The 14,116-nt window shown below is 40.8% G+C and overlaps 1 protein-coding gene across 9 annotated transcripts in view; it reads left to right on the top strand.

The window, feature by feature from the left end:
• The window catches only part of SMG7 (SMG7 nonsense mediated mRNA decay factor), a 90,502-nt gene that overhangs the window by 75,416 nt on the left and 970 nt on the right, over positions 1 to 14,116 (top strand). For 3 of the 9 annotated variants that reach the window (XM_032862663.1, XM_032862669.1, XM_032862664.1), the window contains 11 exons: positions 852 to 912; positions 3,631 to 3,750; positions 4,580 to 5,006; positions 6,833 to 6,977; positions 7,473 to 7,852; positions 8,464 to 8,835; positions 9,610 to 9,759; positions 11,738 to 11,818; positions 12,278 to 12,437; positions 13,518 to 13,688; positions 13,804 to 13,949. In XM_032862663.1, the coding sequence (XP_032718554.1) occupies positions 852 to 912; positions 3,631 to 3,750; positions 4,580 to 5,006; positions 6,833 to 6,977; positions 7,473 to 7,852; positions 8,464 to 8,835; positions 9,610 to 9,759; positions 11,738 to 11,818; positions 12,278 to 12,437; positions 13,518 to 13,688; positions 13,804 to 13,949 (2,213 nt within the window). The remainder of the gene's footprint in view (positions 1 to 851; positions 913 to 3,630; positions 3,751 to 4,579; positions 5,007 to 6,832; positions 6,978 to 7,472; positions 7,853 to 8,463; positions 8,836 to 9,609; positions 9,760 to 11,737; positions 11,819 to 12,277; positions 12,438 to 13,517; positions 13,689 to 13,803; positions 13,950 to 14,116) is intronic. The other 6 variants (XM_032862665.1, XM_032862668.1, XM_032862666.1 and 3 more) reach the window with 6 other exon arrangements.

Genomic DNA, 14,116 nt, shown 5'->3' with positions numbered 1-14,116 from the left:
CTGCATAATATTCTGCCCTGTGAATATGCCATCATGGTATTTTTTTTTAATTTTTATGCATTTTTAAGATTTTATTTACCCATTTGAGAGAGAGAGAGCGAGCATGAGAGGGGAGAAGGTCAGAGGGAGAAGCAGACTCCCCCTGGAGCTGGGAGCCTCATGTGGGACTGAATCCTGGGACTCCAGGATCATGAACTGAGCTGAAGGCAGTTGCTTAACCAACTGAGCCACCTAGGTGCCCTTGGCCATCATGTGGCCTCATTGTCTATATCCTTTAAAATTTTCCCCATTATAAATAATTCTGCACTGAACAATCTGTAGTTGACTCCTTTCTGATTATTTTACTCTGTCAGATCAGTCCTTCTCAAGTGTTAATTTGCAATGAATCACCTGGGATTTTGTTAAAATGCGGTTTATGAAGAATCATAAACTGGTAGGTTTGGGTTAGTGCCTAAGTTTCTACACTTCTTGCTCCTGGGTGATGTCGCTGTTGTTTTTCAACACTTTGAGTAAAACAAGGAGATAATCTAAACAATGAGATTTCTGGATCTGAGGCTGTAAAGTTTTAAGGCTGCTAGGGAAGAAAGGTCCCATTGTCTCCATCCCCTTAGTGTTGAGTAGTGGGTAAGGAATAGGGGACAGTGTCAAGGACCCAGAGACGACCTGCAGGGATTTGATACATGAATTCTGCTATCAGGATTACTATAGAGAAGAGCAGAGAAGTCTGAGCATTATAGATAACATTTTTTCTGTATAGAAGATTGTCATTTTCTTGATTTAGTGAATAACACTGTGATGAATAAGTTTTTAAATTAAAATGTTTACAAATCTTGCTTTCTACCTTTCTGTAGCTACACCACTTCCAGAGGAGTTTGAGTTACAAGGATTCTTGGCTTTGAGACCTTCTTTTAGGTGAGTAGCAGCTCAAGGGGGTTTATTTCATTACCAGTGATTATAGCATTAAAATGAGAAATCAGGCTTGGGTATAAAAGAACCTTAACCCTTGGTCTATCCCAACTTTGTCTTATTTTCCTACAGCAACTAAAAGCATAAGTTTTTTGATACGGAATGGATTTGTATATGTCATCCTTTTACCTGCTGCATAATACACAACTAAGTGCTTTTACAAATATGGGGGAAAGGAAAGGAAAAGAAAATTGCTTCTCCCCAGCGATATTTATACACTGGGTTTTTTTAATACTTTGTTGAAATTAGAGGAGAAGTCTCAAAAATGGGAACTAAATGTAAACCAAAGGATATTGCTCAACATCTTTCATATCAATAAAGATGATAAAGCAGTTTGTTTTTACAGTCATTCTTGTCTCTTCTCCTCCTTTCAGAGGAATAACTTTTTACTCCTTCTCAAGTCTAACTCTTTCATCTGTGTCCTTGATCTTATCCCTTCCTGCCTCCTCACCTGTTACTCTCTCTCTGTGTTGTATTTCTGGTATCTTTTTTTTTTTTTTTTTTTTTTTTAACAGCCAGTTACTTCCTTTTAGCCTAGTAACATTCAGGTATACCTTGTTCTTTTTCTTTTTCTTTTTTTTTTTTAAGATTTTATTTATTTGTCAGAGAGAGAGAGCGAGCGAGGACACACAAACAGGGGAGCAGTAGGCAGAGCAGGCAGAGGGAGAAGCAGGCTCCCTGCTGAGCAAGGAACCCGATGCGGGACTTGATCTCAGGACCCTGGATCATGACCTGAACCGAAAGCTCAGTTTAACTGACTGAGCCACCCAGGCATCCCTACCTTGTTCTTTTTAAAAAGTAAAATTCACCACCCCATCTTTCTCTGATGTTTCCCTTTGTCTTCATCATCAGACTTTTTAGAAGGATAGTTAGTGTGTGCTAACCTTACTGACCCTACTTTACTCCCAGCCATTTCTCTGCCTCCTGCAACTTAAACTAATAGCGCCTTCCTGGTTACCAGACTCCACTGACTTTATAATTTTCATCCTATTCAGTTTTCTCTAGCATTGAGTCTGTTGATCCCATTCCTTCATGAAGCCTCCTTTTTCTTAGCTCTACCATCATATTCCATCTCTTTCGCTTTCTTCTGTACCACATGCCTCAGAGTAGTATTCTCCAGACTTCTTCCCGCCCCTGCCCTCCCCACCTTCTGCCTTCTCCCTGGCAATCAGATCCATTTGTCTTGAGCTTTCATCTCTTGGATAGTAAGTCCAAAATTTTCAGTTCTTTTTTTTTGAGTTTGGACTCCTCTATTTTAACAATCTGATCTCCCATATACATTTCAAAGTTTAGTATGACCCAAAACGACTCTTTTTTTTCCTATCTGGTCAGCAAAAATTGATCTTTCTGTATTTATCTGTGTGCCATTATCCACCTGCGTGAAGGCTTAAAAAAAAAAAAAATCCTTATTTCCATTAACCTTTCTCACCAAGTCTTTGTGATTCTGTGTTTAAAATGCCTTTTAAATCCAGCTCCTCCCAACTATTTCCCTTTGGTTCAGGCTTTTATCACCATTAACCTGGAGTATAAAAAGCTTCCTATTCAGCCTCCCTACTAAGAGTCCCTCTCCTTCTATAAGTCATTTCTGGCATGCTTCTGTAATTATATTTTAAATATAGACCTGTTAATGTCCCATTACTAATATGAAGACTTCAGTTCACTCACCCCCAGTGGTTCCAGTATCTTTTTTAGCTTCATGTGCAAGTGCTTGATTTTTTAGCCATATTTTCTGCCATCTCCACCCTCCTTTCCCCTAATACTAATATTCTCTACATTCCCTATGTCCTATTTTTGAGTAATTCTGTTTTTATTCCTACAAGACTTTGTTTATGCTATGCCTAGAACACTCCATTTTCCTCCTCTGCCCTTCCCTTACCTACCTGTATGCACTTGCCATTCCTGTCAAAGTCCAACTCCAGTAACACGCCGTGAAAGCTTTTCAGAGCTGATCAGAAGGAAGAAGCCCCCCATTGCCGTGCTTATTCTTTGCATAGTTTTTATTGTGACACTCATCAAATTGATTCACAGTCTTCTATTTCATCCTTAGACAGAGACTATTTCTCTTTCTCATTTATCTTTGTGTATTCAGCATCTAGCCGACTATCTGGCAGTGCTTAGATGCTTTTAAAAAAATAGACTGCACTTAATGAAGAGAAATCTGAAAAATCCTTATTCTTTTCAGGTTGATTTACCTTCCAAATGGCAATGAGGTTATACTCTATGATACGTATACGTTTTTCTGGTTTAGGGTCACCTAAATGCGTAATTAACAGTCTGTTAGAATAGGCATGCTCTCGGAACCCTAGCACTTGCAGTGTTCATTTCCCACAGATGACATAGAATGCAGCATTAAGTGTTAATGAAAACTTTCACAGTAAAAGTATCTTTCCTAATAAAAGATTGTGATTTGTTTGAGCTCCTCATTTAGAAAGTAAAATCTAAATTAAAAGTATGTTAATGTAATGAATTTACATGTTACCTTTTTTGCTTTGTTTCATTGTCCATAAAGTCCTTGGGAGCTTGTATTCAAATGCAGTGGATTATATCGAGTAGCTAGTCTGTATGGAAAAATCTGAAACCATTGCAGTTAAATGGGTGAACTTGTTTGCCTGGGATATCTCTTTAGAAGTTTAACTTTGTATAATTTGCTTATATCAATTTTAGGAACTTGGATTTTTCTAAGGGCCACCAGGGTATTACAGGAGACAAAGAAGGTCAGCAGCGACAGATACGGCAGCAGCGCTTGATCTCTATAGGCAAGTGGATCGCCGATAACCAGCCAAGGTATTTCCTACCAGATGCACTCACACACCCTGCCTGTGTGTCCGGCTCTGTTTAATGCTACCGTAAACTCTTACGTCGGAACGATGGTGACGCATCACATTTTGACCCTGGTGATCCTGAGTGTATTCATTTCATCTCTGTTCTCCCCGTCAAACTGCCTTGTGTAGAGGAATAGGCTTTGTCTCCCCCATGAATCGTGAGCTTCTGCTCTAGTTCACAAACATCTGTGTAAATTTAACCAACTGGTATGTTCATAGGTGGCTTGTATTGACGGGGGCAGGGTGGTCAGTGTCGGTCAGACAGCTCAGAGTCTGATGAGTTTCTAGTACTGCCACTTCCCTAAGTGTGTGCCCTTGGGATCTTCCCAGTTGATTATCACCTTTTTCAAAGTCAGTAACTGTTTCATATTCATTACTGTCTTCAGGCTCCTGTCACACTGTAGCACTTAAATGGTTGCACGTTTGAGTGAACTTAGCCCTTTTGAACTCTAGTTTTTACACCTATAAAATAGGAATTAGAGATTGCCACTGCAAGGGCCTAGTCTAGTGCTTCATACTTAAGACATGCTCAGTAAATGTAACTGTAATCAGCAGAATACATTAAAAGGGCATGGGAATGTTATGGGAATGCTAAGTGATATTGAGAATCCAAATTTTTCTGAAACTACTTTTTATGTTACATAAAAAGAGATAAGTTATACTGTGACACCCCACTGTCTCTAAGTCTTTGGGACTGGGGATGTACTGACTCTTGGGGCCCTATGCAGTTCCAGTGTTAGTGGTTTTTAGGTTTATGGTTTTCATATATGGATTTATTTTTACTTTTTTAGGCTGATTCAGTGTGAAAATGAGGTAGGGAAATTGTTGTTTATCACAGAAATCCCAGAGTTAATACTGGAAGACCCCAGTGAAGCCAAAGAGAACCTCATTCTGCAAGAACCATCTATGGTAGAGTCCCTGGCTGCGGACGGGAACCCAGGACTGAAATCAGTGCTGTCCACGGGCCGCAATCTAAGCAACAACTGTGACCCAGGAGAGAAGCCAATGGTCACCTTCAAAGAGAACATTAAGCCGCGAGAAGTGAACAGAGACCAAGGAAGAAGTTTTCCTCCCAAAGAGGTGAGAAGGGACTATAGCAAAGGAATTACTGTAACTAAGAATGATGGAAAGAAGGACAACAACAAGAGGAAAACAGAAACCAAGAAATGCACCTTAGAAAAGTTACAGGAAACAGGAAAGCAGAGTGTGGCAGTGCAGGTAAGCTGTATTTGAACTATAATGCAGGTAGAGGAAGACTCACACAAAAGGCAAGATTTTTCATTTTGTTCCTAAAACCTTGAGAATTGGCTCTTCTGGAAGCGTGAATGCATTCTTTGAATGCCGAATAGTAAGGTCACGCAAGAGCTATGGTAGGTGGTTACTCTATCAACTCTTCGAAATTGTAATGTGAGTGAAAAAAAATCTCAACTTGATTTGACATTTTTGTCAATCCTCTCCAATTTAAGTGGTTTGAAATGACCAGTTGCAGACCTATTAACTATATGAAGAATTCTATTTTCTTTGGAAAGTGTAACTGCCATTTGTTAATGTTAATATGGGGAAATTTGGGGTCTTTTAGACATCCAGTAGAACCAAGGATATATTAAGGCTTATAGTTGTTTTTTTTTTTTTTCTCCTTAATTCACTAAGAAATAAAAGATATTCTTGGGAAAAGATGAGGCTCTTTTTCTTGGCCTTTATACCTGTCCCAGCCAGTAGCATTATGTCACTTCAGTGTTATGCTGACTCATAGGAATTTATAAAGCAAGAATTTAAGTCTTTTGCTGGGGAGAGGTAAACACTTCTCAGTTATTTGTGACTCTGTTTTTTTAAAACCTTTCTAAAGAGATACAGACTACTACATACAAACAAAAGGTCATTGCTCTATGGTTTCATTCATACCATTAATGTTTGAACAAAGACCTAAGTAGCCATTTGATTTGTTAGCACATTTTGGCAAATGTATTTGTTTGCAGTAACCCTGAGGACCCTTATATTACTGAAGGCTGCTTGCAAATTAATAGTGCCTTCAGTGTATTTCACCTCTAGAGTTTTTTTGGGAAACAGAGAAATAACATAATAGTTGTATTTTGAGATCAGTAGTAGAGGGAGAAACAGAGAGAGACCTGGTAGAAATCGAGGAAAGGCATGTGGGGAGAGAGGTGCTGGGGAAAAGTGAAGAACAAACCAATGAACGATGAAGCCAGAGGACCAGAGCTGAGACCAGGGATGAATCCAGTATTTCGTGCCTGCTCTGCCTCCTCCTCTGCAGCTGCCTCCCTACAAGAGCCAGACTGAAATCTCCTTTCTGGCCTCCCTTCCCTCTTAAATCTGCTTCTGATGATTAAAGAAAGCCTGATAGGAGTCAGTATATCACCACTCTCCGTACCTCATCCGAAGGTCTTCGTGAATGTCACCTGTTTTCCTTCATTTTACTCATTCTGAGCAACGCGTATGACATCATATTCTCTGTAGCTCCTTGTGTAGGACTTCGGGGCCTGTTCCTTATTGCTGAAAGTAGTTCTGAAGGGGTGTCCACATGGAGGGTGGGGTGCCTGACTGGTAGGCTTAAGGCTGCCCAGAAGAAATTAAACTGAGGCCCAAAGTATGTCGCCTGTGGATTAATAGTCATCGTTATTAAGTCATAATTCATATATGTTGTTGAATGAATTCAAGTACAAAGGTCCCTGGGGCCCGTAATAGGTGGCTTAAGATTATAGGCAAGATTTTTAACCTGTTGGTAAGACATTTCTCATTTGTAAAACAAATGAGTTCTCAGGTCCTTTCCATGTTTAGTATTTTTATGATTTTGTGAAAGGAAAATAATTAGACTAGTAAAACTAAGCCCTTATATCTTTTATTGACAAATAATCTATTTTGATTTTTCCCATTTTTAACTTAGGTGAATTTAAATACCTTATAGGCTTTTTTTTTTTTTTTTTTTTTTTGGACATAGTGGGTTTTAAATACTTTCTTAGAGTGGGTGCTTCTTTCTGATACATTTGCGTTTCATATTATTATAATGTTGCTTCTATTGGTCATAGGTAAAATCCCAGACAGAACTAAGAAAGACTCCAGTGTCTGAAGCCAGGAAAACACCTGTAACTCAAACCCCAAGTCAAGCAAGTAACTCCCAGTTCATCCCCATTCATCACCCTGGAGCCTTCCCTCCTCTTCCCAGCCGGCCAGGTAAATATACATTTTATACTTTGTCCTACTTAATCTCATCTGTGTGTGAGTTTCTGCTCATTAATTGAGTAACTCATACTCTACTGGAGTTAGAATTACTAAACCATAATGTTAAAAGGTAGAAGGAATTTCTCCTTTCTCTAATGCTTATGAAGTTATTTTTGAGCCATTTCTCTAGTTTATTTACAAATGCATGTTTGTTACCATGAAAGAATTCCCATCGCTAAACCTAGCATTTAAGAGACCACCTTTAAAATACTCCAGTTGCCTCAGTGGGTAGAAGTAGCAGCCCCCACTACTCTAATTTAATTCTTGAAGTCAAGTTAAAGATTGATGTTTGATCAGTCTCACTTGCTGGTCGATTCCTGTTCTTGTATAACTTATTAGAGGACCTCTTCTCTACCCTACCCCATGTCCCCTTCAGATGACTTATTTTTGCATTTCTTTTGCTAAATGCCTTTAGAACTAAAGCTGCTGTGTTCTTCTATTTTGAAGGGTTCCCGCCCCCCACATATGTTATTCCCCCTCCTGTGGCATTTTCTATGGGCTCAGGTTACACCTTCCCAGCTGGTGTTTCTGTCCCAGGAACCTTTCTTCAGCCTACAGCTCACTCTCCAGCAGGAAACCAGGTGCAAGCTGGGAAACAGTCCCACATTCCTTACAGCCAGCAGCGGCCCTCTGGACCAGGGCCAATGAACCAGGGACCTCAACCACCACAGCCACCTTCCCAGCAACCCCTTACATCTCTACCAGCTCAGCCAACAGCACAGTCTACAAACCAGTTGCAGGTTCAGGCTCTAGCTCAGCAACAATCCCCCACAAAAGCTGTGCCGGCTTTGGGGAAAAGCCCTCCTCACCACTCCGGATTCCAGCAGGTAAGTTCGAGTGGCGGGTACTGTGCAGCTGAAATAAGGAGGGAAGACTGAAGTTATTCAGTGTTCAGTTAATTAGAAATACTGGTCAAGCTTTCAGATGTTTTTGCTGTGTAAGGATTACAGAAATGCAAAAATATTCCTCTTGCTGTTTAGGAAAGTTCAAATGTTTTCCTTTCTCTTGTCAAGGAGACTAGATCTTAAGTACCGTTCTTTGCTGCTACTTGTCAGCTTTGTAGAAAAGGGCTTTGTGTAAATAATTGTCTCCTATTTGAACATAAACTACAGAAGGGAAATAGAATCGTAATCTTGGTGAGGTGTTAAGGATAGGATACCGTTCTTAAAAATGGCAGCTTGAGGCAGGAAGGGGGAAAACACACACACACACGCACACTCATTTGTTCATTAACATCATGAGTAACTGAATTGAAAGAGAACGTGAGTTCAGTGCCCAACATATGTTCCCAGAAAGCTCTGTGTATTGAAAAACCTAAGGGGTAAAGGACTGCTGAGTTTTGTTGGTTGTAAGACCCCTCGTGTTCATTCTGTGATGTCCTGAGTATTGAATGTAACATTGCATTTTATCCTCTTGATGACGAGCATCTCTTTTTCAGTATCAACAGGCAGATGGCTCCAAACAGCTGTGGAATCCCCCTCAGGTTCAAGGCCCATTAGGGAAAATCATGCCTGTGAAGCAGTCCTACTACCTTCAGTCCCAAGACCCTATAAAACTGTTTGAGCCGTCATTGCAACCTCCTGTAATGCAGCAGCAGCCTCTAGAGAAAAAAATGAAGCCTTTTCCCATGGAGCCATATAACCATAATCCCTCAGAAGTCAAGGTCCCAGAATTCTACTGGGATTCTTCTTACAGCATGGCTGATAACAGAGCTGTAATGGCCCAGCAAGCAAATATGGACCGCAGGGGCAAACGGTCACCAGGAGTCTTCCGTCCAGAGCAGGATCCTGTGCCCAGGATGCCATTTGAGGTGTGTGTCCTTTCCTGTCACCAGACACAACAGAACTAGGTCTAGGGCTGCATATTTTTACTTTCTCAAGTAGGCATTTATAAAGGCCGCTCTGATTCATGAGTGCTCTAGCGAGCTGCTGAGTAACCGGTGTGGCTCTTGGTCACCCCCTCACAATTGCACAGTGTGATTTGATCTGGGGGAGTGGAAGAATTCTGTTACTGTTGTGGACCTGTGATGGTCTGGCAGAGAGATGGTGCAGAAATCTCTAACACAGCATGTTAGAGAATTCTGAAACAAAGCTCCTCTCAGTTGGGCTGAATCATCTAAGTTTAAAAATAGGTTTACTGAGTATTTAAACAAATTGCTTTCTGAGAGGAACAAAGTCAGCCAGTTATCTTTGATAGTGGAGTTCCCCTTCCTTTCTCTCTTAATTCATGAGAAACAGGTGTGTTTGTAATTTTCAAGAGAGAATGTAATTTTTGAAAGAGCTGTTTCTCTGTTAGCCCAAGATAGGCTAATCCCCTTGCCCCGCCGCGTTGGTTTACTCACAAGTCTCGTTAACCTTTTACGCTCTGCTGCGTGTTTGTCAGTGGTTTTTGCTTCTTTTGTCTTGACCTTTTGCACCGTTGTCCTTGTGTCACTTTACTTTTATTTCAGAGCCTTTTCTTCCTTGCATAGTACTGTCTGCTATAAATCTTGACTTGAGTTGCTTCTATCCCCTAACCATGCGACTACTCCTTTGTGCTTTTGTCATCCCTTATTGCATCTCACTGTGCTCCTTTCTGTCACTAGGACCCCAAGGGCTCCCCTCTGCTTCCTCCGGACCTGTTAAAGAGTCTGGCTGCCTTGGAGGAAGAGGAAGAGCTGATTTTTTCTAACCCTCCTGATCTTTACCCAGCTTTGCTGGGGCCTCTCGCCTCTCTTCCTGGACGGAGTCTCTTTGTATGTATTTGACGTAATTCTCCTTGCTCTAACCCCAGCTTCTTTCCTGAGATTTTAGAGTCCTTGGAATAGATGGTTTCTTTTTTTCTGGAGCTTTTCTTTTTTTTACCAAATTGTACCATTTGTTTCCTTATTGCCCAGACTAACCTTCAAATGGCAGTAGAACATGGGAAAACATCTCAGACTCCATAGCTGTAAATTTCAGAGTCACAGCTTTGTCGTACGTGTTACCCAGAAGCATCCTTCAGGGCTGGTCACACAGGATGCAGTGCTGGCAAATTAACATACTGTTTAGGTGGTACTTCCATCTAAACCCAGGAATTTCGAGGGTCGTGTGATACTGCTTAGGAGCAGTGAGGTTTTTCCTCATGCACTCAAAATATGAAATGAAATATGTCCTAGATTTTTTAGTGACATTATTGAATGGTATGTGGCTCTTTTCTGTTTGGTTAACTGAGAGCCCTGATCTAAATTCAGAGCAAGATTCATAAACAGAATGAGTAAAAATGAAGAGAATTCTATTTATAAACATTGTTGGAGTGCCATAGATGTGTGAATACGGAGATGAGTAACTAGGATGGTATGAAATAAAGTCTGAAGTATTGATTAGTGGTATCTTTTAAAAATAGCCCTCTAGAAATCACTCTGCATTTCAAAGGATGGCATTCTATATTGTCGTCAATATTTACATTATATTTTGCTGAGGTGGGGGAATAAGAGAAGCATATGCTAGGAAGTTTTCCCCTCCCTTTACTCCATCTTAACAAAACATGAAACAATTCTGACTTACTTTTTTGCTGTTTTTTATGAGGCAAGAAAAGATTCGTAAGATTAAAATACATTAATTTTAGTATTAGGAGAAATACAGTTGTATGGCTCTCAGAGCAGAAGCTGCCATCCCTGGCACTTGAAGTTCCCGTAAGAATTTGCCTGAGTGAGTGGCCAGAGAGACCTCCCACTTTTCCCGCCAAGTTAGAGAAATAAAAGATCCCTTAGAAACTTCATCAACTACAAGAGTACAGTGACAGCACCTCAGGGTTGTGGAAAGCCTAACTGCGAAACTGTTGGCTCCATGTGTTTGCCTTTCTTGATGCTTCTCTGCTGGTGTGGCTTGAGGGCCAGGGGGCAGTGCCTCTCTCTCCAGTCCTTTCCTACTCCCTTCCTTCCTACTCTGCTTGTCCCTCCTCCACTCAACGTGGAGCTGATGGTAGAACAAGTGTGCCTGAAGGGGTAGTGTTTTAGAGTTTGGTTTTTTTTTCATGTTCACTAAAAAAAACCCTTAACTGTAATCCTTTCTGTATTTAACATCATTAATGATATAATGTGTGTGAAAGTGCCTTGCATGTACTAGGTGTTTAGTAAATGCTTTGTTGAGCAACTGTTCAATGACCGTGAGCATTAGAGATTCAGCTTTTTTTCCTGGTAATTTTCTTAGGGCCAGTAAATGTAAATTCAACTTTAGCAACTATTTTAATATGTACCACAAATAGATCTGCTTAGGAACCATGTTGACAATCCCAGTTCAGTTGTCAAAATGGATTTGAAAGGCTTTAAGTCATTACTGTGAGTGTTTTAAAATTGGGGGATGGGGGTGGGGGGGGGACACGGACTGCCAGATCAGCTCAGCATCTTGTTTTAAGAGTATTTTAAATGTAACTCTTGATAAGTGTATTCCCGAAGGTTCCTGCTAATAAACACTCAGAGTTAGCATTTTGCAGGGTCCTGCCAGGGTATCTGTGCTAGATGAGAAGTATTCATCCGGGAGCATTGTGTCTGACCTGGCCTGTGGCACCTGGCACTTAGCTGGTGTCATGGTATTAACATTGAGTTCATATCTTTGAAGCCTTACATTGTACATGATGGGTACGTACAAGTATGCTTAAATGGTGGTCTTCTGCTAGATTGTTTAGTACCTTAAGATTAATATTAAGCAAATGGAAGGCATAATTTAACTACCTTTTTTTCCGGGACTGTGAAGAAATCCTTGTTGGAGAAGCCCTCGGAGCTCATGTCCCATTCCTCCTCTTTCTTGTCCCTCACCGGATTTTCTCTCAATCAGGTGGGTAGATGGTGCTTTTATAGTGGGCCAGTGTATCCTTTCCCATTCTATTTGTCCCCCTATTTTTCTCTTCCTTTCTCTTCCATGTATTGGAGTCTTCCAGACATTTTATTTTATCCTCTGTCCCTCTGATTTGGGTATGTGAGATACTTGTATGTTTTAAGTTTGAACCCTTGAACTTTTCAATACAGAAATCCTTAGGGCTCTGTTGTCCAGCCAAGTGAACTTTTCATACTTTTAAATCTGGGTGGTTTACATAGATTGAGGGAAAGCAAATTAGGGGAAAATGAATTTAACAGGAAAACCAGAAGAAACTGAGATAAAAGCCTTCAAAATTTGTCTTGTTAAGAAAAGCTCAATACACTTAAGATGCTTAAGCATCCGAGAACATGAACATGACATTTTCTTAAATCTCTTTCATTGGAGTGAGTTTATAACTTGGTTGTCATTGTCTTCCAGGAAAGATACCCAAATAACAGCGTGTTCAATGAGGTATATGGGAAAAACCTGACAACCAGCTCCAAAACAGAACTTAATCCTTCGCTGGCCCCCCAGGAGACATCACTGTACTCCCTCTTCGAAGGGACCCCCTGGTCTCCATCACTTCCTGCCAGTTCAGGTATTGACTGGTCTTCAAATTGCAGGCCTTGCATTTCCTATTCACTGCGATTGATGGTGATTTAGTATGATTTTGTGATTATAAATGTGAGGGGTTTTTTTTAGTTTCTGAAAGAAAATTGGAAAAAAGCTTAATGAGCCAGTTCACATAATAAGTGCCAGTGAAAAAGCTTTTTTATATCCTCAGTAACCAGCACAGTTGTAAGAGAGAAAAATATGGGTTCTATCTTAAGATTTCCAGCTGTTTTTTAGTTTAGGTTTTTTTTTTTAAGATTTTATTTATTTATTTGACAGAGATCACAAGTAAGCAGAGAGGCAGGCAGAGAGAGAGAGAGGGGGAAGCAGGCTCCCTGCTGAGCAGAGAGCCCAATGCAGGGCTCCATCCCAATACCCTGGGATCATGACCTGAGCCGAAGGCAGAGGCTTTAACCCACTGAGCCACCCAGGCGCCCCTGTTCTTTAGTTTTTGTTTATAGATAGTCATTCTTTGCAGGAAAAGTTGCACTCTTTAAAATGGATTTTTTTGAATCTCTATTTTATAAATGGAGTTTGATTCAATAGTCATTCTTAAGATCAGGCAATTCTGTTTCTGGTAGAGAGGACTGGTAGATATTTACCTGAAACAGGCATGCCAGAATAGTGCATGCATAAAATTGTTTGGTTTTGCTCGCTTGCTTATTTATTTATTTATTTTTAAAGATTTTATTTATTTATTTGACAGACCGAGATCACAAGTAGGTGGAAAGACAGGCAGAGAGAGATGGGGAGGCAGGCTCCCTGCTGAGCAGAGAGCCTGATGCGGGGCTGGATCCCAGGACCCTGAGATCTTTAACCCACTGAGCACCCAGGCACCCCTTGCTTTTTTTTTTTTTTTTTAAAGCAAGGACCATTCCTTAGATATGTGTAGTAAGACAAACTAGCACATCCGGCAGAGTCCCTTTGGAGGCCCTGATTCTGCCTTTCTCCCAAAGCCCTGTAGTTATCTTTAGTAGAATTGAAGTGAGCAGATCTATAGGAAACTTCAGTTCTTGACTTGTTTGTGAAATATCTATTAATGTCTTGTGTTGTTGTGATTTAATAGATCATTCAACACCAGCCAGCCAATCTCCTCATTCCTCTAACCCAAGCAGCCTGCCAAGCTCCCCTCCAACACACAACCATAATTCTGTTCCATTCTCCAACTTTGGACCCATTGGAACTCCAGATAACAGGGATAGGAGAACTGCAGATCGGTGGAAAACTGATAAGCCAGGTGAGATCCAGACTTCATTGCCCAGTGAAAGTGAATCACTTACTCTGCCCTTCTCTAGTGTTTGGTATTTGGTGATGACAGAACATCTTGAATTCTTCTCTCTTTGCATCCTTAGCCATGGGTGGGTTTGGCATTGACTATCTCTCAGCGACATCATCCTCTGAGAGCAGTTGGCATCAGGCCAGCACTCCAAGTGGCACCTGGGCAGGCCATGGCCCCTCCATGGAGGATTCCTCTGCCGTCCTCATGGAAAGCCTAAAGGTAAGTGATTTTTGGGAACAAGAACCACGAGAGATGTGGTTCTGCTTTTGTTCCTGTAGATAGCCAGGCTTAGTCCTTAAACCCTTAGAGTTGATCAGTTCATAGCATGTATCTAGCAAAGTCCTAGAGAAACATGGTCTGTCTACCTTACAAGATTCTTGAATAGA

The sequence above is a fragment of the Lontra canadensis genome, unplaced genomic scaffold, assembly GCF_010015895.1.
Source record: "Lontra canadensis isolate GAN:19392208 unplaced genomic scaffold, GSC_riverotter_1.0 scaffold24, whole genome shotgun sequence".
NCBI lineage: Eukaryota > Metazoa > Chordata > Mammalia > Carnivora > Mustelidae > Lontra > Lontra canadensis.
Note: the sequence above shows the minus strand (reverse complement) of the source record. Positions and strands in the feature narration are given on the sequence as shown.